This window comes from Plecotus auritus, assembly GCF_963455305.1.
Source record: "Plecotus auritus genome assembly, chromosome: 1".
NCBI lineage: Eukaryota > Metazoa > Chordata > Mammalia > Chiroptera > Vespertilionidae > Plecotus > Plecotus auritus.
This window is the reverse complement of record NC_137770.1, coordinates 198,828,705-198,855,242: the sequence shown is the minus strand read 5'-3', so window position 1 is coordinate 198,855,242 and position 26,538 is coordinate 198,828,705. Positions and strand designations below refer to the sequence as shown.

Genomic DNA, 26,538 nt, shown 5'->3' with positions numbered 1-26,538 from the left:
GAATACATGCCACTAAATATTTTACATAAAATCTTTATAGATTTCTATCCCACTTGTTTCCTCACATTATATTTACAAATATACAAAATATTTTCCCAAAAAAGGCTACACAGCTTTAAATATGGGAAAGAAGACCTACCCCATTCAGAACCAAATTGATATTCAGTGCTGGTGCTCCATCCAAGGTAAATCTGCCTCCGAGTCCTCTGGCAGGGGAGATCCTGGTACCTATAAATTCATAATCCAGCATTATAGATTCCCAGTCATTATACGTCCCACTCCATGAAAACCCCTATTTTTGTTGTTCAGTTACCAGATGTTTAAAATTAACTATTCAGAGAAAATAAGATGGCAGCATAGGTAAACAACTAAATTGCTGCCTCACACAACAATTTCAAAACTACAACTAAAAGACAAAACGGACATCATCCAGAACCACAGGAAGGCTGGCTGAGTGGAAATTCTACAACTAGAAGGAAAGAGAAAAGCACACTGAGACTCAGAGGAGCTGCAGGAGGCAGAGGTACTGAGACTCGCACACGGAGTGGACTGGCAACTGAGTGCGTGGCTGGCTTTCTCAAGCGGGAGGGAGACAAAAGCTCCCGACTGTGCTGAACTCCAGTTCCAGGAGAGACTCTGGGGACCCAGACTCATTCGGGGAGAAAGTGGACTGTCTGGCAGTGGGCGGAACTCAAGGGCGGCTTTCTCTCAGAGGTGCTTGCAGCGATTACCATGGGTCACTGAGACACAGGGGCCTATTAGGGCAGGGCTGACGGGAAACCAAGGCTGTCTGCTCCGCCCTGAGACTCCGCCCCATCCAAGCTGAGCACAGAGGCTTTTTGCAAGTCTTGTCTCATAAGGGTGTCTCCAGCACAGAAGTTCTCCCAGCATAGACACAGCTGATCCTCACAGCCAATTGGCCTGGAGGTCAATTCCTCCCAGTGATACCAACAACAATCAAGGCTTAACTACAACAAGACTGTGCACCCAGCCCACAAAGGGGGGCACCAAGAGTGTCCACCTCAGGTAACTGGGGAGGCTGACCCACTGGGCCCTATAGGACACCTAGCACACAAAGCCACTCTATCAACACAGGGAAGCAGCCAAAATGCGGAAACAAAGAAACAGGTCACAAATGAAAGAAATGGAGGAAAGCAAATGACTGGATATAGAATTCAAAACCACGGTTATAAGGTTTTTCAAGAATTTTCTAGAAAAGGCTGATAAATTTAGCAAGACCCTCGAGAATATGAAAAAGGACCAACTAGAAATTAAGCATACACTGACTGAAATAAAAAATATTATACAGAGATCTAACAGCAGACTAGAGGATCGCAAGAATCAAGTCAAAGATTTGAAATACCAAGAAGCAAAAAACACTCAACCAGAAAAGCAAAAAGAAAAAAGAATCCAAAAGTATGAAGATAGTGTAAGGAGCCTCTGGGACAACTTCAAGCATACCAACATCAGAATTATGGGGGTTCCAGAAGAAGAGAGAGAGCAAGATATGGAAAACCTATTTGAAGAAATAATGACCGAAAACTTCCCCCACCTGGTGAAAGAAATAGACTTACAAGTCAAGGAAGTGCAAAGAACCTCAAACTGAAGGAATCCAAAGAGGACCACACCAAGATACATCAAAATTAAAATGCCAAGAGCAAAATACAAAGAGAGAATATTAAAAGCAGCAAGAGAAAAACAATTAGTTACCTACAAGGGAGCACCCATACAACTGTCAGCTGATTTCTCAACAGAAACTATGCAGGCCAGATGGGAGTGGCAAGAAATATTCAAAGTGATGAATAGCAAGAACCTACAACCTCTACCCAGCAAAGCTATCATTCATAATTGAAGGGCAGATAAAGAGCTTCACAGATAAGAAAAAGCTAAATGAGTTCATCACCACCAAACCAGTATTATAAGTAATGCTGAAAGGTATTCTTTAAGAAGAGGAAGAAGAAGAAAAAAGGTAAAGATAAAAATTTATGAACAATAAATACGTATCAACAAGTGAATCTAAAAATCAAGTGAATAAAAAAATCTGATGAACAGAATAAACTGGTGAATATAATAGAATCAGGGGCATAGAAAGGGAGTGGACTGACAATTCTTGGGGGAAAAGGGTGTGGGGGGTGCGGGAAGAGACTGGACAAAAATCGTACACCTATGGATGAGGACAGTGGGGGGTGGTAAGTAAGGGCAGAAGGTGGGGTGGGAACCGGGTGGAGGGGAGCTATGGGGGAAAAAAGGAGGAACAATTGTAATAATCTGAACAATAAAGATTTATTTTAAAAAATTAAATTAAATTAACTATTCATAACTCAAATTACTTGCACAGAAGATGAATTAAGGGGATGTTATTTTTTTTTACCTCTTTGTTGATACATATATTAAAGTATACTTTGGATGTGCCAGGGCAGTACAAACTTACTACAAACCCCCTCTCCTATTTATTATAAAACAAACAATCAAAACGAAGAAAGAAATATTTGGGGAAAATACAAAAACAAACAAACAAAAAAAAACAACACTAAGGATTAAGGAGAGAAGTCAAAAATTTGAAGATGTGGCCTTTCATGTGGGAGTAGGTTTCCAATTTTGTTTTTTCCTCCTGTGGCTTTGCCCTAGTCCCAGAGTAGTAAGGAAGTGCAGCAGGCTAAAAGTCTGGAAGAAACCCCATTTTATAGAGAAACCAGGAAAAGGAATCCCTGCAGCCAAAAAGGATGGGGGTAATTCTGAAGGGACGAGAACTAGAAAAAGGGATCCTCTAATTCTGTATATAAGCCACAGAAATATCAGTCCAACTCCTGATATATACACATGGGAGAGATTTAGACCAGCACAGCAAAGGCTTACAGAACTAAACTGAGATTTGAATCACTTGCATAAGTCTCCTGAACTACACAAGTACAGGATAGGTGCAAACCAGGATAAGAAACACTTAGAGAACTGATATTTGTACCACCTCTCACAGAAGCTAAGGCAGAATTTACAATGTGAACCACACTTGGGTGACTTCCTGCTAAAACAAAAAATTCAACGTTTTCCAGAGTATTATAACAGAACCCTGAGGCTACACAACATAATATCCACAATGTCCTAGATATAATCCAAAAATACTGGGCATAAAGACATCCAGGAAAGTGTGATCAAGTCAATCAACAAATATCAATCCTGAGGTGGTCCAGATTATATATATATGGTGTGTGTGTGTGTGTGTATATACTTATTTTTAAGTAGCCATTATAACTATGGTATATGAGATAAAAGAAAACATAATGAAATGAAGGGACAGGAATTCTTAGCAGAAGAGTAGAACTCTAAAACTGTCTGGAACTAAGTAGATATTTAGGATTAAAAAACAGTACTGAAATTTAAACTTCACTGGATGGGCTTAATAGCAGAATGCAAATGACAAAGTAGAGAGTCAAAAAACTTTACAACAGATCAATAGAAATGACCCAATCTTAGGAATAAAGAGAAAAAAGATTGATGAGCATGAACAGATGCTCAGGAACCTGTGAGAAAATACTAAAAGGTCTAACATATATGTCACTGGAATCTCAGAAGGAGAAAAGAGATTGTGGCGGGAAAAAATTTTTTGAAAAAATAAAGTCTATGAACTTCCCCAATTAGGTATAAGTTTACAGATTTAAGAAGCTCAGAAAACCCCAAACAACATTAAAAAACAACAACAACTATGCCTAGACATATTATACTCAACCTAATGAACACAAAAGATAAAGATTAAATCTTGAGAGCAGCCAGAGAAAAATTAAACATTACATACAGGAGAATAATTATTCAAATACCTGAGCACTTCCCCCAAGAAATCACAGAAATCAGAAAAGAGGAATAACATCCTTATAGTCCTGAGAGAGAAAAAAAAATTTTAAACAACCTACCAACTCAAATTTTATATCCAACAAAAATATACTTCAGGAACAAAAGCAAAATAGTCATTCTCAAATGAAGGAAAACTAAGAGTTTATCACCATCCGACCTACTCTGCAAGAATTGCAAGAAGTTTTTCCAGTGGAAGGAAAATACCAGAAAATAAAACTGTAATCTTTAAGAAAAAAGAAAAAGCAGAAATGGTAAGTAGCTAGGAAAATATAGACTACTTTTTTTCTCATAAATTGTTTAAAATAGTTATGACTGCTTCAAGCAAAATGTATGACAGTGTAGTGGAGTTTTCAATGTATGTAAGTAAAATATATATGATTAACTCTAATATAAAGTTCAGGCTGGTGGCCCAGCCATAGTGGCTCAGTTGATTGAGTGACGTCCTGTGCACCGAAAGGTTGCCGGTTCATTTCCCGGTCAGGGCACTTACCTACCTAGACTGTGGGTTCAATTCCTGGGTAGATCGCGCATGGAAGGCAACCAAGTGATGTTTCTCTCTCACATCAATGTTTCTCTCTCTCTCTCCCTTCCTCTCTCCAAGAATGTCCTTGGGTAAGTATAAATAAATAAAATTATTTCAAAAACAATTCAGGTTGGTGGGAAGGGAAATATATTTGCAAGGTTTTTACATTTATAAGTGGCCTAATATTTGCTATAAGTAGACTGTGAAAATTATGAAAATTATATATATATATATATATATATATATATATATATATATACACACACACACACATATATGCTGTATATATACTGTAACCCCTAGACCAGTGGTCGGCAAACTCATTAGTCAACAGAGCGGCAAACCGCGGCTTGCAAGCCGCATGTGGCTCACGAGCCGCGGTTTGCCAACCACTGCCCTAGACCAATGGCTAAAAAAATAATACAAAGAGATATCCCCCGAAAGTCAACACTAAAGATATTTAAATAAGAAAGAAGACTGGAAAAGGAAAACAGAGGAACAAATAAGAAACAAATAAGAAAAAGAGAAAACAGAGCTAGACACAAACATATCAATAATCACATTAAATGTTAATGGCCTAAATATTCAGTGCTAGTCAGAATTCTAAAGATATCCCCCTAAGGTGCCTATTCCTGGTTAGTCAATCAAACTAATTTAGTTTCTGTGTGAAGGGACTTTGCACATGAAATTGATGTTACTCATCAGCTGACCCTAAAGTAGAGAGATTATCCTGGTGGGCCCAATGTAATCACATCATCCGTAAAAGCAGAAGAGTGAGTCAGAGATGAGGCAGAAGAGGAGGTAAAAGAGATTCAAAGAATAAAAATAAAAAATCCAGCTAATGTTGCTGTCTTTGAAGATGGAACTAAGCCATGGTTCCCAGGAATGTGGGTAGCCTCTAGAAGTCGAGAACAATCCCTGGGGATCAGCCAGCAAAGAAACAGGGACAACAAGGAAACGGGTCCCACACCACATGGAACTGAATTCTGCCAACAACCTGAATGAGCCTGGAAACGGATTCTCCCCTAGAGCCTCCAGAAAGAAATGCAGCCCTGATGACATCTGGATTTCGGCCTGTGAGACTCTGAAGGAGAGAAGCAGCGTGGCCCGGGCTTCTGGCCCATGGAAACTGTGAAATAATAAATGGATATTGTTTTAAGTTGGAGTAATTTTTATCGGCAATAGAAAACTAATACACATTCCAATTAAAAGAATTGGAATTGACAGAATGGATACAAAGGAAAGATCCTACTTATATGCTGTTGACAAAAGGAACACTTTATGAAAACCAGATAGGTTGAAAGTAAATGAAAGTAAAAAGATATACCATGGAAACATAAGTATAAGTAGGCTGGAGTGTCTATTTTAATCTCAGACAAAACAGACTTCAAGGCCCAGAGTACTATGAGAGTTAAAGAGAGAAATCTCATAATAATAAAAGGGACATGTATCAGGAAAACAACACAATTAAAATGTGCATGTAATTAAAAAGAGATTAAAATACATGAAGCAAAAAATAAACAGATAAAAGAGAAAAATAGACAATTCCACAATCGTTGTAAAAGAGTTTGACAATACTCTTTCAGTAACTGATAGAAGTAAACAACAAAAAAATCATTAAGGACATAGGAGATCTGAACAACACTATCAACTACCTTAGTTTAATTTCACATTTATAGAACATTATATCCAACAACTAAAAAATACACATATTTTCAAGGGAACAAGTTTAATTTACCAATATAGACCATATGCTGGGCTATAAAACACATCTCAATGAATCTAAAAGGATCAAATTCATACAAAGTATATTCTCTAACCACATGGAATTAAATTAGAAATCGATAACAACAAAATATCTAGGGAAACTCCAAATATCTAACCATTAAACAAACATTTCTAAGTAATTCATGGGTTAAAGAAGAAATTGCGTGGGAAATAAAAAAATGTTTGGACTGAATGATAATGTAACTACAGCATATCAGAATTTGTAGGATAAAGCTAAAACCATGCTTACAGGAAAACACATGTAGTTGTGTGTATAAGTACATAACATGTGTAAGTGTGTGTGTGTGTGGGGGGTGGATTATGCAACACTTTACTTACAAAAATCTATCTTACAGATTTTTCCAAAAGGTACAAATAGACTTTTATAAAGGTGAAAAGTTTTGTGTTATGTACAGAAATGAAACATAGTTCAATGTATTCTTAATAATAAAGTAAGAGTGTAGGGCAAGTCACAGCGCCTACCAGAAAGTCTTTTGCTTTCAGTCTTCTGGTGTTTTTCTTTCCTTCAGATTTTCTGTACATAAGCTCATGTTATTTTGGTGTTAATTTGTGATTTTCTCCTTTATTGTAGTTTAAATACAACTGGAAATTAAGCAAGTAACTTGAGACTAAACATGCAGAACCAGTTTATATGTATAAAACGATTAGTTCAGCCCAGCCGGCATGGCTCAGTGGATGAGCATCAATCCCTGAACCAAGAGGTTACCAGTGCGATTTGTGGTCAGGACACATGCCCTGGTTGAAGGTCCCAAACCAAGTAGGGGGCGTGCAGGAAGCAGCCAATCGGTGTTTCTTTCTCTCATCAATGTTTCAATCTCTCTACCCCTCCCGCTGCCTCTCTCTCTAAAATCAATAAAACCATTTAAAAAAAAAAAGATTAGTTCAAAACAACATATAAAAACCTTTTCTTCCATTGACTGAAACTAGATTTGGTATGTCAACCCTGAAAAGTGCTTTTGAACCATAGTGCACTCTCAAAGAGCAAATGAAAAATTCTGCACCTTTAAAATGCACATTAAATTTAAGTTTAGGAGTATACAAGGAATTTATTGAGACTCTATAGTTACCAGATGTTAAATCTGTGACAGTGATTCATTTTCATACAACAGGAATTTGTTTAGTTTTGATAATGTTGCTACAGAAATTGTCAACAAGAGATAAGGCCAAGCAACAGCAGTCAATAAACCTTTTTCTCAGTATCACTGGGTAACTGCCTCTGTAATTTATCCTCAACAATATTATTCCCCTTGTTTAGAGAGCTCTACAAAATTATTTAAGGAGCAACATAGTTAAGGAGAAAAGAGTATTCACATAGATAAAGAGGCAACATACAGTTTCTCTATTAAATTAAATGGAAATGCTTAAAAAATAAGGATGGAGAATTTCACTCTGAAACAAAAGTTTCCAAGCATCAAGTAAAGGTGAGAAACCTGAAAAAGTAAAAGTGAAGTACAATGATACATATCCAAAGTTTGTAGCAAGTTATGGTTGGCTCAGGACATTTAAAAATTTGCCAGTTTTCTCAATGTGAAAATGAGTGATATGACTGTTGTTGATATAAAAGTAGCAGAAACATAAATAGTCTTAAGAGCTAAGAGAAATTATAGAAAATTAGAAATTATAGAAAAATCTTTAACACTGATGAAGTGAACCATCTTGGGGAAAGGGTCAGACAATACATTTTAAAAGAATAAAAACAGTTTCAGAGTTTTACTCTTTGAAAGATAGATTATAATTTTGGGGCTAATGCAGTGAAATACTATAAACTACAACAAAACCTGTGGTTATATAAAAGCCATAACTAGGCTACACACACACACACACACACACACACACACACACACACATTTTTAATCATAAAACATTGATTACTGTAAACTGTGAAATGTTAATATAAACATACTAGAGGCCCGGTGCATGAAATTAGTGCATGGGGGGGGGGGTGGTCCTTCAGCCCGGCCTGTGCCCTCTCGCAATCTGGGACCCCTCGGGGGTTGTCAGATCTAAACCAGCATTCAGATATCCCTCTCACAATCTGGGACACTGCATGCACCAGTGACCATACTTTTCATACAGGTGAAAGGCATCTTGCTGTTGTATGGGCAACTACATTTTTTTGCCCTGATTATAAAAAGTAGTACATCACATGATCCTTCTGAGGCAGTAGTACCATTTCCCCATCTTATGGTTGGAAAAACTGAAGCAGAGAAAAGTTAAGTAATTGGCTTTGTCACAGAGTTATAAGTGTCAGAATCAGGGCTGACCACAAAATGTGCAAGCCAGAGTCCATGCATGCCATCGCTGCATCATCCTGTTTTTTCAGCATTAGAGTAGCCTTGCCAGGTTTTAATTTTTAAATCTAAGAGACTGTTCCCAATATATAGGGTAGGATCCCTAGGCCTGGCCGGCGATCAGGGCCATCTGTGGGGCGATCAGTGGGCAGGGTGATCAGGGCCCCCGCTGGCACCCGCCGTCCGGCCCCACCCCCTAATCGCTGCTGCCTGTCGCCTCCCTCTCAGGGGGCAGTGTGCATCATAATGACCCCGGTAGTTGCGCTGTTCTGTCGATTTGCATATTAGGGTTTTATTATATAGGATATGTCATAGAGGTACTAAGTTCAATGTACCATAATACACAATTTAACAAGCAAAATTTTATAGATCCCACCAATAAACCTTCCCAATCCATAAGAGCAAACTCTCCCTAAGGAACTTGAACAGGAAATATGAGAGAGACCGGAGCTCCACACAACCTACAGAGTATTTCTGTACCTGATGCAGTGTAACACTGGAGGCATGCAAGTCAATAGCAGCCAGAGAAGGAATTTGAGATTCTGAAAGATTTTTGTTCTCTTTCCTCATTAGCCTGGAATTTCGAGCTGCACAAAAATAACCATAAGCACAGTGAAAAAAATAGACATTTTTGTTAGTTTTTCACATTCTGTATCTGTCCCTTTGTATGTAGTACTTATTGTACATATTTACATACATAAAAATGTAAAATTACTATGAGTTTTTGATATTCTGTTCATTTAACATGCATTTATGAGTTTTTGATATTCTGTCACTTAACATACATTTTAAACAATGCAAACAAAAGTGCTGACAAGGTAAAAGCATTGTAAACATACCTATGCCTTCCAAGGCTCTCAGTTCAGGGAGATGATTATAGTTTAATTCAGGCAAATGGACATCTGTCTTTGCGTATTCTCTTCTTTTCTTATTTGCCTGAAGGAGGCTCTTTTCACTAGTGATCTAATATCATCAGAATGATTAACACAAATGAATTAGCTTCCAGGTAAACTGGGCTTGCCCCTTTTCTAACTACTGTAGTCATAGCCTAAAATGTATGGATTTGAAGATCTGGAATAATACAATATTTGAAAAATATAAGTAACACAAAAAAATAATTTCACCTAGTTATTTCAAACCTCTCCCTCAATAAATGTATTAAAATTGCTACCAAGTGGATTACTGGTTGATATGAGTTTCTCCATCTCCCTCTCCCAGCCTTCAGGTAAGTCCTGGCGATCAGTAAAAGGTTAGCAGATGGGCATCAGGCCAGCAAGGTCAGGCCTTAGGACACTTGCTGAGCTTTTCAGCATATAGTTGCATAATTCTGAGCAGTTTATATTGCCATGTATATCACATGTCCTAGGTCAGTGGTTGGCAAACCGTGGCTTGCAAGCCACATGCAGCTCTTTGGCCCCTTGAGTGTGGCTCAGCGTTAGAACCACTTCTTCAAAATAGACTCGCCCAGGCCAAAAACCAACTTCTGCGCATGGGCCACGAAGTGTCAATCGCACTGTACGTGCGCGCCCGCACCTGGTATTTTGTGGAAGAGTCACATCAATGGGCCAAAGAGCCGCATGTGGCTCGCGAGCCGTGGTTTGCTGACCACTGTCCTAGGTTGTTTCTTGCTTTTCCAACATAATCTTGCTGCTCATTTTAAAAACATTTGTCCTTGTCCTGCTCCTCAGAGTTAGCACATGATACTATCTCCTAGTTACAGTTTATTCAATAAAGAATTACAACTTCAATTATTTTCCAAATCTTAGTATTATTACTTCATAGTTGATAAAGTCTGAGAAAACAATAAAGTGAAGAATAGTAGGAGCACTTCAACTCTGCACTTTTATAGATTTGACATTTTTCTGTTTCATTTGAGAATGACAGAAAGTCTATATTCTTTTCTACATTTTCAGAACAGGTAATATATAAAGTATGTGATTTTCTTTAAAAAAACACCTACATATAATGAAATCATATATGTGTTTTACATATGTATGTATGTATAATGAAATATACACACAAACACACATAATGACAGTGTTAAGCCACTGAGGTTCCTTGATGTCTCAAATTTAATGTTCTGTGAATTATGCCACTCTGCCTTCCACAAAGTATTCACAAGTCCTGAAGTGAAAGTTTGAGTTTCTTTCTTTTGGATGTTTCTGTTTTTTCTTTTAATAGAATAAGCGGTAAGGCTCTTGGCTCAAGTCAGCTACAAAATAAAATAATTAGTTCAAAAAAATTATCTGCAAATGTAAAAATAAATAAATAAATAAATAAATAAATAAATGAATAAATAAGTCCAAACTACCATATTTACATATTCAAACAGTGGCAAGTAAAATGCATTAGAGATGTTTATAATAATATATTTATTATTGATCTTCAACCAAGAAGTTGAAGAAAGTTTAGGCTTAGCTCTACTTGCGTTAATTTTCCAGTGGGTCTTCCCCCCACTAATCTTTACCTCCTTTTTTAATTGCCTGTTCCAAAGAAGGATAAACAGAAATAAGATCTAAAATTACTAGCCAGTGATGGTTATGCAATGCCTGAAGGAAGGCTGATATCAATTCCAGAAAAATGGTATTGAACCAGCTATTTGGAATAGCCTAGCTGAGCAAAAGAATCTTCAAAGCAGAGTGGGAATATAAAACACAAAATATCCACAGAGAAATCAAAAGGGAGGCTATGTCAAAAGGAAAGCATGATGGGTACAGATATTGCAGTCTAAGAAAAACTTAAAAACAAGCAAATATAATGTCTAAATCATGAGAGATGAAAAAGAAAGGCTATAATTTTCAGCACTGAGGATAATGAAAGAAGTAGAGAAGGAAAATTTGTGAGAAAAATACTTTTTTGGGAATATGTCCATACCTCCCTTTCCCTGGCAGAACTCATTTGCATTTCTTAAGCAGTTTTAACCAGGGGTTCTCAAACTTTTTAAACAGGGGGCCAGTTCACTGTCCCTCAGACCGTTGGAGGGCCGGACTATAGTTTAAAAAAAAAACTATAAACAAATTCCTATGCACACTGCGGGCCCGGGACGAGCTGGCTGCTAAGCAGGACAGGCAGCAGCACCTGGCGGGCCAGATAAATGTCCTCGGCGGGCCGCATGTGGCCCGCGGGCCGTAGTTTGAGGACCCCTGTAACACTGTTCTAGGTGTGAGGGAGAGCAGTGAGGAAACAAAGCACAAATGCCTGCCTTGGAAGCTTACATCTTAGTGAGGGAGACAGACCATATATAAATAAAAGAATGTAGAGGATGTCAAATATATATACTGGAAAGAAATTAAACACGGTGAGAGGATAGAAATTAATGGGAGACAAAATGCGTTATCATATTAGGAAAGACCTCATAATAAGGTTTCATGTAAGCCAAGGCAGAGAAAAAGCAAGTTTCCTGGATTATCTGGAGAATGTTCCAAAGCGGAGGAAAAGCAAGTGCAAAAGCCTAAATGTGGGAGCATGCCTGACCATGTTGCAGGAAAAACAAGGAAATCAGTGTGGCTGGAATAGATTGATCAAGAATGAGAGTAGCTGTGAATGGGACAGAGGAATGGGGACTTAAAGACTCTGCAAGGACTCAGGTCTTTACTCAGAAATGAAAAGCCAAGGGAGGATTTTGAGTGGAAGAGTGATGATGATTTAACTTTAAAAAGAAGCTATCTTGAGCATAAAAATGCTCCTCTGAAGCTTCAGAAGACATATGAACCTCGTACATGCTTCTATTACAATCTATGCTTTAACTTGCTGATCCTCTACTAAACCAAGAGTTCCTTGAAGAGAAAGATTGACTCATTCATTTCCAGTGTTTTATATATAATAGGTAATCAATAAATATTTGTTAAATGAAGAAACAGAATACTTTTACCAAAATCCTAGTGTGGGTGAGATAAGACCATTTATCTTCTCTACTCTAAAACAACAACAACAACAACAACAAAACTGATCACCAAGCATTAGGTTAAGAAAATTTACTGTTGCCTAAAGAATTAAAACAGATGTCATTTTAATAAAATCTTACATTTTAAGTTCCAGATTGATATTACTTTCTAAAACTTATTTAAACTTTAAGTCTTTCACATTTATGATTATGGCAGGCTGGGAAGATACCTACATAATTAAGCTTCCATTTTATGATTTGTCCTCAAATAAAAATATAATTAAATTATATTTAATATTAATAAAAGTCTAGAAATTACTTAGCTTGTTCTTCTACCACTGAAAACAGATCACTTACTGGTTTGGTCATGTTAATATTATAAATGCTTGATGGAGTCTGTTGATTTGGTTTAACAAATGGAATACAATACTTCTTGGTCTTCTCATCCACTCTGTAACAACAAGGACAAAAAAATTAAGTTAGAACCAACAGTAATTATTTTTCAAGCACAAAACCAAATTACATAGCACCAAGTGACATGCAGTTTAATCAGCATTTAATGCCTGTTCTTAAATACACTATGCGCACAGATCTGGTAAAACATTCTGTCCTATACTCATGCCTCCTACCCAGTCCCCAACTCCAACCAAACAAATTACCTTCCTTTAAGCAAAATTCCCAAAAGGAGCTTCTTTGTATCCCTAAATGCCTGTAGCCATACAATGCAGAAACAGACCTTGAAAATCAATTACTTCTTTGGTTATGACAACCTCCTTTCATGTTATTAGAATAAATAGCTGTAGATTCTCTTCACCCTAAACAATACAACCCTACTTTCTTAGGACTCAGGTTAATTTTTTGACCATATGCTAATAATCTTCATTATATAGGCCAGAAAGTCTTTTGAAGCAGCAACCTGACAAGAATGAACAGTATCCAGAAGCCTGAGAGTAACACAATGGGGCTGAAATGACAATCACTTACAAATTTGCAAATATATCCTTAAACAACCTTTTGTCCTTATTTTCTTAATTCATACCTGTAACTCTGAACTCCTGGGATAGTCCCCATTCCAGAATTAATACCAGGAGCTACTGCAGAAAGATTGTGTGTAAGTGGAGGAATAGCCATGCCTGGATTCCTTGTGTGCTCCACACTGCCATTGCTGCAGTCTCTGAGGCTTGTTGAAGGCACTGTTTTGATGTGGCTAGTCACGTTGTCATGGAGACAGCTGACATTTGAAGCTCGACTGATTTTTTCAACTTTCTCTCCATCAATTTTTGACCCTTTTATCTTTAATACTTTAGAATCCTTAATTTTGGGGTCAGCATTGGAATCCTGAGCAATAATAAAAATGTTAATAACATTAATGATCTGAGGATAATGAAAAATCACCTCTACCTATAAAGTACTTGTCCACTAAACCAGAATTCCATAGACATCACCTCTTTGTGCCTTTTTTTTTTAATCTACCTATGGAATTAAAATTAAACCCAAGATTCTCAGTCAGACATTTATTTTGAATAGAAATGAAATTTACACTAGCTCTGATGTGTACAGGGTGGGGTAAAAGTAGGTTTACAGTTGTTCATATGGAAAATAATACAGTAATTAATAAATAATAATAGAAGAATAAACTCTGTTTCGCATATTCACACCTGGAAACCTATGTTTGCCATGCCCTGTACACCTCAGATTTACATGATACATATATCTAATTTATAAATATTTCAGTGGGGAGAAATGTGGAAGAGAAATCAAGCATGCCCACTTTTGTTCCTATATATTTAGAGTCAGGAAACACAAAATTGAAAGTCTTTTCTTTTGGCTCATGTAAGAAAACAGGAGTGGTTGTCGGTGGATTTGAATTACCTTACCAAGAACCAATTCTGGATAACATACCAGGAAAAGTAAACTTCAAATAAATTCCATACCCAAAAATTGGAATTGATTGATTTCAGAGAGGAAGGAAGAGGGAGAGAAAAATAGAAACATCAATAATGAAAGAGAATCATTGATTGGCTGCCTCCTGCATGCCCCCCACTGGGGATCGAGCCTGCAACCCGGGCATGTGCCCTTGACTGGAATTGAACCTGGGACCCTTCTGTCCACAGGCCGATGTTCTATCCACCAAGCCAAACCGGCTAGGGCGATATTTTCTCTTCTATCATTTAAGGGGAAAAAATGGTGTGCATCTGTGTTTGTGTCCATGTATTGGTATGTGGATACTCACATGTGTGTCTAAATGTTCTTGAATGAGTAAGATTTCCTGCACAGTCTGGTACACAGTAGGCACTCACTACATGATATGTTAAGATTTTTTAAATAGGCAACGTCTATAGAAAAAATACATTTTTATAAAGAAGCTAAAAGTTAACTTATTCCCCATCAGAAAATATTTTAACCTTCATTTTTTTCACCATCCAACATAATGAATTTAAATTTAATAGACATCAAAACATGGACACTTACCTGTACCACAAGAGTGTTTCTCTCCTCACCTAAAAAGTCATCTTTTTCCTTCTCCTTCTTTCTGTTTTGGGATTTTTTAGATAAAGAAATATTTCTGGCATCTTTCTGTATTTTTAACTGTAGTTCCTGAGAGAACCTACATAAAAATACATTTGTCAACAAAATAAAATTGTGTGAGACAGATAAATCAAGGGGAAAAAATGGTTTTCAAGATATCTATTTTTAAAAATTGACTATTAAACTAGATTGCATTATTTAACATGAGAAAAATTATGGCCTACATTAGCAGTTCTCAAAAGGTAGTTTGTATACCCCTGGGATTCACTAAGAACCTTTCAGGAGGTTCAAAAGGCCAAAGCTATTCTTAAGACGAAGATGACTTCCTTTTTGTCCGGATAACATTTGCGCTGATGAAAGCAACAGTGGCACCGAACTGCTCTAGCAGTTGCTGTATTCTTCATAGCCACACATTCTCAGTTAAACAAAAAAAAAAAAAAAAGAGAGAGAGAGAGAGAGAGAGAGAGAGAGAGAGAGAGAGAGAGAGACAGTTGTATTTAAGGATGTCCCTGATAAAGCAGTAAAAAAGTATTAATTTTGTTAAATCTAAATCCTTGAACATATGCCTTTTTCATATTCTGTGTGACAATATGGGAATATGCAAAAAGAACTGCTGCAAACTGAAGCACAATGGTTATCTTAAGGAAAGCACTGTGTGATTGTTTGCGATACAAACTAAACTAGCCACCTGTTTCTTGGAACATTTTTACTTGAAAGAAAGACTGACAGAAGAGCTATTGTTATTCAGAGGGGGTATTTAGAATATATTCTCTTTTAAAAAGTGAACGAAGGAGCTTGTCACTTCAAGGAAAACAACTGGTAATATTTGTGTTAATAAAATTCAAAATTTTATGAAAAATTAGAATTCTGTTAAATTTGTATCCACTCCTGTGAGCTGAGCAAATTCCCAATATTTAAAGACTTTTCTGATGAGATAGAATGTGGCTTTTTGAATGTGGCATAATGAAATAGGTCAACATTTTCAAGATCTGCATAATAGCAAAACATTATTTTCCAAGTGACTAATGTATGTTATTACAAAAGTATACATGGTGAGATTTCAAAGTGTGAGATTTTAATGTAACTGGGTAAAAAAAGCTCACTGATGTGGTTTCAGATTCCACAACCAACATTTAAGAACTACCACTGTAAGTTTTAGTATAGCATCGAAGTTTTTGGTATGGGATCAAAGAAGAATGTGCACAATTATCTAAAAAAAGCTAGTAAAATATTCTTCCATTTCCCAACAACATATTTGTATGAAGTCAGGGTTTCTTCATATATTTCAAACAATACAACATATCACAATTACTGAAATTAGAAGCAAGTATGAGAACCCAGGTATCTTTTACTAAGCTAGATATTAACTAGACTTGTAAAAATATAAAGCAATGTCCTTACCATTCATCTCACTATATTTTTGCTTTCTCAGCTATACTGATGCCAGTAGCTCAACAGCTCTGGCACCCACAGGTTTGGCACACCAAGGTCTCCAGCACATCAGCAGTGTCAGCAGGGTCACAGTACTGGGTGTGGTATGAGTTTGGCAACAACAGGAGATGGTACCTTTGCAAATGCATCAGTACCCAAGATGATGGCATCATACAACTGGTAGCAACATAGAAATCAGTGCCCTGAGTGATGCATGTTACCACAGGAAGACAGGAATAAAAGCCGGAAGTGACTGCTTTGTGAAAACCAAGAGCCCTAAGTTAGTGAATACAGGGACCACTCCTACAAATTCCATGGCTGTAAGGATGAATGGAGGTAGGGTGGTAAATATATGAGATCCTATAAAAGTAGCTGGGTAGAGAAATACTGTCTGTTACTATTATGAAGACCTTATTTCAACTCTAGGCTGGGGAGACCTGGAAAACATGAGCCAGTACTATACCGTTCAGCAAATCCATCCATACAAAAGAAATCATGGTGCAGGAGCTCAGCACAGAAGGGCCTTTTGTCTGGATCAATATGTAAGCATTTCTGGAAAACCAAAAGAAAAACATGTAGCTCATATTAAAAAAAAAAAAAATCTAACCACATTTAAATGTCTAAATATAGAAAATATATCATTATAGTCATGAATTTAAATATCTATGATAAATTATAAAGAATAAATCACAAATCTAGACAATGACCAAAGGTTGTTAATATCACAAAAAGAAAGACCACCAGACATTCTGATCAAGCTCTAGCTCTATGAATTTACAAGAAATACAGGACACAGAGGAACATATTAAACTATACTATATGGGAAATTCTAAGCGACAAACAACCTAGTTTCTTCAAATAATTAGCAAGGTTAAAGCAGACAAAACAAAGAGATGAAGATGAGTTTGTAAATTAAGAATCTTTTAGAAAAGATAAGTAGCCCAGTCAGTGTGGCTCAGTGGTTAAGCGTTGAACCAGGAGGTCATGGTTCTGTTCCTGGTCACAGCACATGCCCCCATTGGGAGCTCAATCCCCAGTAGAGGGCATGCAAGAGGCAGTCAATTGATGATTCTCTCATTACTGAAGTTTCTATCCCTCTATCCATCTCCCTTCCTCTCTGAAATTGATAAAACATTTTTTTAAAAAAGATGTAACCTCCTTAAAAAAAGAAGTTAACTGATTGATATATAGACTCTATGTGAATCCTAATTTAAACTATAAAAAGAAATTATGAGAAAATCAATGAAACTTTGAGCATTGATTAGATGTTTTTTTTTTTTTTTTTTTTTTTTCAAATTTTTATTAAGGTATTATATGTGTACATATCTTATCATTGCCCCCGACCCCCACCCCACTCCCATATATGCCCTCACCCCCCAATGTTTTGCATCCGTTGGTTACTCTTATATACATGCATATAAGTCCTTCAGTTGATCTCTTATTTCCCCCACCTCTCCCTAACCTTACCACTGTAATTTGACAGTTTCTTTGATGCTTTACTGCCTCTGTAACTATCTTTTTGTTCATCAGTTTATAATGTTTTTCATTATCCCCAAATGAGTGGGATCATGTGGTATTTTTCTTTCATTGACTGGCTTATTTCACTTAGCATAATGTTCTCTAATTCCATCCAAGTGCCTACAAATGGTAGTAATTCCTTCTTTTTTACGGCAGCATAGTATTCCATTGTGTAGATGTACCATAGTTTTCTGATCCAGTCATCTGCTGATGGGCATTTAGGCTGTTTCCAAATCTTAGCTATTGTAAATTGTGCTGCTATGAACATAGGGGTGCATATATCCTTTCTGATTGGTGTTTCTGGTTTCTTAGGATATATTCCTAGGAGTGGGATTACTGGGTCAAATGGGAGTTCCATTTTCAGTTTTTTGAGGAAACTCCATACTGTTCTCCACAGTGGCTGCACCAGTCTGCATTCCCACCAGCAGTGCACGAGGGTTCCTTTTTCTCCGCATCCTCGCCAACACTTGTCGTTTGTTGATTTGTTGATGATAGCCATTCTGACAGGTGTGAGATGGTATCGCATTGTTGTTTTGATTTGCATCTCTCGGATAATTAGTGACTTTGAGCATGTTTTCATGTGTCTCTTGGCCTTCCTTCTGTCTTCTTTCGAAAAGCTTCTATTTAGGTCCGTTGCCCATTTTTTTATTGGATCATTTATCTTCCTTTTATTAAGTTGTATAAGCTGCCTGTAGATGTTGGAAATTAAACCTTTATCAGTGATACCATTTGCAAATATGTTCTCCCATACAGTGGGGTTTCTTGTTGTTTTGTTGATGGTTTCTTTTGCTGTGCAAAAGCTTTTTATTTTGATGTAGTCCCATTTGTTTATTTTCTGTTTGGCTTCCATTACCCTAGGGGCAGTATCACTGAAAAAGTTCTTTTGGCATATGTCTGAGATTTTGCTGCCTGTGGATTCCTCTAGTATTTTTATGGTTTCCCGTCTTATATTTAAGTCCTGTACCCATTTTGAGTTTATTTTTGTGTATGGTGTAAGTTGGTGATCTAGTTTCATTTTTTTGCATGTATCTGTCCAATTTTCCCAACACCATTTATTAAAGAGACTGTCTTGACTCCATTGTATGCTCATTCCTCCTTTGTCAAATATTAAATGCGCATATTGGTTTGGGTCGATATCTGGATTCTCTATTCTGTTCCATTGATCTATATGTCTGTTCTTGTGCCAGTACCAGGCTGTTTTGAGGACAGTGGCTTTGTAATACAGCTTGAAATCTGGTATTGAGATCCCTCCTACTTTATTCTTCTTTCTCAGGATTGCTGTGGCTATTCGGGGTCTTTTTTTATTCCAGATGAATTTTTGGAGAGTTCTTTCTAGGTCTGTGAAATACGCCGTTGGTATTTTAATGGGGAGTGCATTGAATCTATAGATTGCTTTGGGTAGTATGGACATTTTAATGATGTTGATTCTACCAATCCATGAACATGGTATGTTCTTCCATCTGTTTACATCTTCCTCTATCTCTTTTTTCAGTGTCCTGTAGTTTTCCGCATATAGGTCTTTTACCTCCTTGGTTAGGTTTATTCCTAAGTATCTTAATTTTTTTGGTGCGATGGAAAATGGGATTGCTTTTTTAGTCTCTCTTTCTGTAAGTTCATTGTTGGTGTATAGAAATGCCATAGATTTCTTGGTGTTAATTTTGTATCCTGCTACATTGCCGAATTCATTTATTAAGTCTGTTAGTTTTTTGATGGAGTCTTTCGGGTTTTTTATGTACAATATCATGTCATCTGCAAATAAGGACAGCTTTACTTCTTCTTTTCCAATTTGGATGTCTTTTATTTCTTCTTCTTGTCTAATTGCAGTGGCTAATACTTCCAGTACTATGTCAAACAGGAGTGGTGAGAGTGGGCATCCCTGTCTTGTTCCTGTTCTTAGGGGAAATGGTTTTAGTTTTTGCCCATTGAGTATGATGTTAGCTGTGGGTTTATCATATATAGCTTTTATGATGTTGAGGTATGATCCTTCTATTCCCACCTTGTTGAGAGTTTTTATCAAGAAAGGGTGTTGGATTTTGTCAAATGCTTTTTCTGCATCAATTGATATGACTATGTGATTTTTATCTCTCAATTTGTTTATGTGATGTATCACATTTATTGATTTGCGGATATTGAACCATCCTTGCATTCCTGGGATAAATCCTACTTGGTCATGGTGTATGATCTTTCTGATGTACTGCTGGATCCTATTTGCTAGAATTTTATTGAGGATTTTGGCATCTACATTCATGAGGGATATTGGCCTGTAATTCTCCTTCATTGTGTTGTCTTTATCTGGTTTTTGTATTAGGGTGATGCTGGCTTCATAGAAGGAGCTGGGAAGTGTTCCTTCCTCTTGAATTTTTTGGAATAGCCTGAGGAGGATAGGTTTTAGTTCTTCCTTGAATGTTTGGTAGAACTCTCCTGTGAAGCCGTCTGGCCCCGGGCTTTTGTTTGCCGGAAGCTCTTTGATGACTGCTTCAATTTCTTCCATAGTTACTGGCATGTTGAGCTGTTTAGATTCTTCCTGATTGAGTTTTGGAAGGTTATATTTTTCTAGGAATATGTCCATTTCCTCCAGGTTGTCCAGTTTGTTGGAATAGAGTTGTTCGTAGTATTTTTTAACAATCCTTTGTATTTCGGCAGGATCTGTTGTTATTTCACCTCTTTCATTTCTGATCTTGTTTATTTGGGTCCTCTCCCTTTGCTTCTTGGTGAGCCTGGCTAGAGGTTCATCAATCTTGTTTATCCTTTCAAAGAACCAGCTCTTGGTTTTGTTGATCTTTTGTATTGTTTCTTTGGTCTCTATGTCGTTTATCTGTGCTCTGATCTTTATTATTTCCTTCCTTCTGCTTACACTGGGCTTTTCTTGTTGCTCTTTTTCTAACTCTTTGAGTTGTTGGGTTAGGTAATTTATTACCCCTGTTTCTTGTTTTTTGCAGTAGGCTTGTAGAGCTATGAACTTCCCTCTCAAGACTGCTTTCACTGTGTCCCATAGATTTTGGATTGTAGTGTTTTCATTGTCATTTGTTGTCATGATGTTTTTTATTTCTTCTTTGATCTCTCTGGTAACCCAGTCATGGTTTAATAGCATGCTGTTTAGTCTCCATGTGTTTGATTTCTTTGGGTTGTTTTTATTGTAGTTGATTTCCAGTTTTATGCCACTGTGGTCTGAGAAGATGCTTGATATGATTTCTATCTTCTTGAATTTGAAGAGACTTTGCCTATGTCCCAACATATGGTCTATCTTTGAAAATGACCCATGTGCGCTTGAGAAGAATGTATATTCTGTGGCTTTGGGGTGAAATGTTCTGAAGATGTCAATTAATTCCATCTGGTCTAGTGAGTCATTTAGGATTGATGTTTCTTTGCTGATGTTTTGTTTAGAGGATTTGTCCAATGGTGATAGTGGGGTATTAAAGTCTCCTACTATGATTGTATTGCTGTCAATGTCTCCCTTAATATCCTCCAGGAGTTTTTTTATGTATTTGGGTGCTCCTGTATTGGGTGCATATATGTTTACCAGAGTTATTTCTTCTTGTTGGATTGCTCCCTTTAGTATTATGAAATGGCCTTCCTTATCTCTTGTTATGTCCTTCAGTTTGAGATCTAATTTGTCAGAAATAAGTATTGCTACCCCAGCTTTTTTTTCAGTTCCATTTGCCTGGAAAACCTTTTTCCATCCCTTCACCCTCAGTCTGTGTGCGTCTTTTTTTCTGAGGTGGGTTTCTTGTAGACAGCAGATATATGGGTCGTGTTTTCTTATCCAATCTGTTACCCTATGTCTTTTGATTGGGGCATTTAATCCATTTACATTTAAAGTTATTATTGATAGGTACTTATTTGTCGCCATTCCTATTCTTTACCCCTGTGTTACTTCTTCGCTTCCTGTTTCTTTCTTTCTTTTTTTTTTTTTACAGTAGACCCTTTAGCATTTCTTGCATTGCTGGTTTGGTGGTAATAAATTCCCTTAGTCCTTTTTTGTCTGTGAAGCTCCTGATTTCACCTTCAATTTTGATTGACAGCCTTGCTGGGTACAGTATTCTTGGATTCAGCCCCTTCCTTTGCATGACTTTGTATATTTCATTCCATTCCCTTCTGGCCTGATGAGTTTCTGTTGAGAAATCAGTTGCTAGTCTGATGGGGGTTCCTTTGTATGTAACTTTCTGTCTCTCTCTTGCTGCTTTTAAGATTCTTACTTTGTCGTTGGTGTTTGCCAATTTAATTATAATGTGCCTTGGCGTCGGTCTTTTGGGGTTCATTTTGCTTGGGACTCTGTGAGCTTCTTGGATTTGTGTGGGTTTTTTCTTCCCTATATCTGGGAAATTTTCTGTCATTATTTCTTCAAAGAGGTTTTCTATTCCTTGCTCAGCTTCCTTTCCTTCTGGAACCCCTATTATGCGGATGTTGTTTTGTTTCGTGTTGTCCCAAAGTTCCCTTAGGCTCTCCTCCTGCCTTTTAATTTTTTTTTCTAGAAGTTGCTTTTCTTGGGTATTTTTTTCCATCTTGTCTTCTAGCTCACTGATGCGGTCCTCTGCTTCTTCTAGTCTACTCTTGATGCTTTCTATTGAGTTCTTTACAGCAGCGATGTCATTTTTCATTTCTTCTTGGTTCTTCTTCATTTCCTCTTGGTTCTTGCTCATATTGTCAAATTTGTCTTCCATTCTTTTCAGCCACCTTATGACCATTTCTCTGAATTCTTTTTCTGGAAGGTTGCTTGCCTCCATTTCGTTTACTTCCTTTTCTGGTGATGCCTGCTTTTCTTTCATATGCGGGCTGCTTCTTTGTCTCCCCATGGTCTCTCTTCTCTGGGTGTCTGGTTATGTAGTTCTCTCTCTCCTGGGTTGATTTAAAGGCACAAAATACAGCACTACCAGGTACAACTCACAAGGCACTGAACAGAAATGTATTCACGATATTAATAACCTCCAATAAAGGTGACCACCAGAGAAAGGCAAATTAGGTGATAGGAGAGAAAGAAGAAGAGGAAAAAAGAAAGAAAGAAAGAAAAAAAGAAAAAAGGAGTGTGAAAATGAAATTGGGAAAAGGGAAAGTAAAGAGAAAAAAAAAAGTAAGAGAGACAAGAAAGTGACTAAGAGAGAAAGGGGAACAGACTATATATATTGGGGATAAAACTCCAATAGAACAATCACTAATCCCAGCAAATGCCAGCAACAAGTGCCTGGGGATTAATACAAACTACAACACCAACTAATATGGATTGAGGCAAGGGAAAGCTGAAGCACAAAACAAACAAAAAAAATAAACAAAAGAAGAATAAGCAAAACAATCTCACAAAAACAGCATAAAAATTGGATATAATCTACATTCAAGCAAACAACAACAAAAGGACAGAGAGAAGGACAAGTTTATGGATAGCTCAGACAGCGAAGGGAGAGGTGTATGTGGACTTGGAGCAGGGGATTAGAGATTAGATATGTAAGTAGGGTGAAATTTTAACAAGGGGTAAACAGAAAGAATAGGGAAAATCTAAAGCAGTAAAAGGGTAAGACAAACAGGACACTGAAAAGGGGGAGGTTAGGAAGAGAGTGATGGCCTAAAGGTAGAGTTGAGATAGAGTAAAACGATGCTAAAGGAAAGATAAAAAATAGAATGTAGAACCCTAATCCCAAAATAAAATGAAGAGAAAATAAAATGACACTTTAAAAAAAAAAAAAAAGATAAAATAGCAGTAGTAATAATACGGATTGAAAATAAAAATGTAATCATTAAAAAGGTAAAATCAAGTGATGAAAAAAGAAAAAAAAGTTTCTTGATTAAAGGATGCAAAAAATGAAAATAAAAAAAAATAAAAAATAAAAAAATAAAAGGTAAAAATAAAATGTGAAGTAGTGAAGGTCATTCACTTCCTCTGTTTTTCTGTTTGGCACGCCTGTTTCTCAGTCCAGACAGTATTGCAGTTCCCTGCGATCCACTGCTCTTCGGTGTTGTAAGCCAGTCCTGATTTTAAGCAGGCGGTGTGTCTTAATTTCTCGTATTCCTTTATTTTTGATTACGCAAGAGTCAATTTGTGATTCAGCCCCTGGGTGGCAGTGTTTCTGGATTGACTTCCGGGTCTATCTATGGCCTCTCTAGGCAGTGTTAGAGCCTTCTTTCCCTGTGGCACTGCCACCGGCCTGTGGGCGTGGTCTGCCTCAGAGCTGACTCTCTGATGGTCACTCCCCGCTCCGATCCCCAGGTTCCAGAAAAACAACTTTCCCCTGCAGTCTCCCAGGGTGTCCCCAACTGGGTGATCCTATGTATTGGGCTTAGTAATCAGAAGCAAGGATTTGAAGAGGAAAAAGCCCAAGTGTGCGAACTCCAGGACTGCGAGTAAACCCAGGCACAAAGGGAGCGCACGGGCTGCGCGTAAGTCTGGACAGCCTGAAATTCTTAGGGTGTCCCTGCACTTCAGATCAAAATGGGTTGCTTTTTAGAGTGCCCTTCTCTTAGCAGCTCTGAGGACCCCTTTCCACAATCACAGATCACGCCAGCCCCTACAGCCACGGATTTTTCTAGGCACAGACTTCCCTGGTCCTCCAGCTCCCGCAAAACGCGCGTTCCTCTCTCCCGCCGGGACCAGAGACCTCACCTTATCCCAGGCGAAATCTGACCTTTCCGTGGTGGAGTGTAGAGCTCCTCTGAACCCGTGTGTTTGCGCCAGTTGGGGAGCGTTGTTCTGGGGCTCGCAGCTGTTCCTGGGGTGCCGCAGTTGTGGATTCTCAGGCTTCAGATAAGCTCCACTTTCCGGATCAAGATGGCGCAGACTCCGCGTCCAAGCCCGCAGCTCCGGGAGGGGACCCAGCCGCAGTTGGTGCTGCCAGGTCAGGGGAACCCCGTTCAGCAGTCCCCCACCTCCTTCTGGAATTCAGCTGTCTCCCAACCAGCCAACAAACACTCCTTGTGCGTCCCTCAGCTGTTCTTTCTTTCTGCTCCGGGACAAGGCTCGGAACACGTCTGTCTATTCCGCCGCCATTATTCCCTCCTCTGATTAGATGTTTTATGATATTAAGGAATTATGGTGAAATGTTAAAGCCCTTGCAGAATGGGAGGGAAAGGACCTGCTCTGTGCTTATTATTGTGGTAGATACTTTACATAGAAGATTCTATTGTAATGCAGGGCTTGTTCTGATTAATTGAAACCATTCAATGTTAGTAAAAATAAAAGGGACTCAATAAGTAGCTTTAAATGAACAAGAAAAGTTCTACATATAATTAAGGTATTTATAACTGAAAAAATATATCTGCAATTTGTTTCAAAATGCTCAAAAAATGGTGCTGAGGTTGTAGATAGATGATAAAGATTGTCTAGAGCAATGGTTGGCAAACTGCGGCTCGCAAGTCACATGCGGCTCTTTGGCCCCTTGAGTGTGGCTCTTCCACAAAATACCACGTGCGGGCACACACATACAGTGCGATTGACACTTCGTGGCCCATGCGCGGAAGTCGGTTTTCGGCTCTCAAAAGAAAGTTCAATCGTTGTACTGTTGATATTTGGCTCTGTTGACTAATGAGTTTGCCGAACACTGCACTGGAGGTTGTTAATTGTTGAAGCTAGATGACAAGTATATGAGGAGACATTCTATTGTTATTCTTTATTTTCTGTTGAAAATTTCTGTAATAAAATGTTTTAAAAGTTATATGATTCTACTATAAGGGCCATAAGTTAGACAATGATTTTATTTTTATTCCCTTTAAATCTCTTTATAGATTGATCATAAAGCAGGTTTCAATGAAAAATATTTGCATGTGTTAGATTATAGAGAAAATTAGAAATGTGTTATTCTAAGAACTTATTATGATTAGTTATAAGCTCACTAAACTTTTTAAAAAATATATTCTTATTGATTTCAGAGAGGAAGGGAGAGGGAGAGAGATACAAACATCAATGATGAGAGAGAATCATTGATTAGCTGCTTCCTGCACACTCCCCACTGGGGATGGAGCCCACAATCTGGGCATGTGCCTTTGACTGGAATCAAACCTGGGACCCTTCAGTCTGTAGGCCGACGCTCTATCCATTGAGCCAAACCAGCCAGGGCTCACTAAACTTTTTTAATGAATTATATAGAAAACTAAAAATAATGATAATAAAATAACTTAGATAAATGTTATGTAATCCTGGTGTTTTAGAGATATTTATTTAATCAATACTTTAGGACAATCCTAACAAGAATTTTTCTGAGCTAATAATTCCAAAATGTCTACTTTCAAAGACAATTTGATCCATTGAGACTCTCCCTAATATCTACCTCAATCAAACACAAGGCAAAGGTGATGATGATTTGCAAATTAGCTTCACCAAATCCAGTGGCTCAGTGGGATACACAACAGATCACCTCTTGGCCTTTTGGCTCAGATCAAGTGTAGTATCTATTCTTATTGGTTTAACAATACACCGCAGGCAATGATCCTATGCCATTTAATTTAATTAATTTTCCTACTACTCTGCCCTTCTTTTAATTTTCTTACCCTATTTTCCTTTTCCACTTAAACAAGGCTTACACTTTAAATGTTAAACATTAAAAACATCTCTATGAGGATGTTTTCATACTTAAAACATGCTAAATAACACTAAATGATTTCTTAGGTGAAATTTTCAGGTTTTTATCTCTGAAGTCATCCTCCCTAAACCCCCACACATACATACACACAAATTGTTGACTTAAATGATCAACTAAACAAGAAAAAAAGACAGAAAGCCAACTCTCCGAAATATAAATTCCCTGTCA

General features: G+C 37.5%; 1 protein-coding gene across 2 annotated transcripts in view; it reads right to left on the bottom strand.

Moving 5' to 3' along the window:
- Window positions 1–26,538, bottom strand: part of CDKL2 (cyclin dependent kinase like 2) — a 39,134-nt gene that overhangs the window by 381 nt on the left and 12,215 nt on the right. Inside the window, exons 7-14 of one of the 2 annotated variants that reach the window (XM_080665129.1) lie at window positions 16,755–16,843; window positions 14,804–14,939; window positions 13,371–13,669; window positions 12,689–12,782; window positions 9,288–9,411; window positions 8,929–9,035; window positions 5,367–5,498; window positions 140–228 (exon numbers count right to left, since the gene is read on the bottom strand). In XM_080665129.1, coding sequence (XP_080521255.1) covers window positions 163–228; window positions 5,367–5,498; window positions 8,929–9,035; window positions 9,288–9,411; window positions 12,689–12,782; window positions 13,371–13,669; window positions 14,804–14,939; window positions 16,755–16,843 — 1,047 coding nt within the window. In that variant the 3' untranslated portion in view covers window positions 140–162. The remainder of the gene's footprint in view (window positions 1–139; window positions 229–5,366; window positions 5,499–8,928; window positions 9,036–9,287; window positions 9,412–12,688; window positions 12,783–13,370; window positions 13,670–14,803; window positions 14,940–16,754; window positions 16,844–26,538) is intronic. The other variant, XM_080665130.1, reaches the window with a different exon arrangement.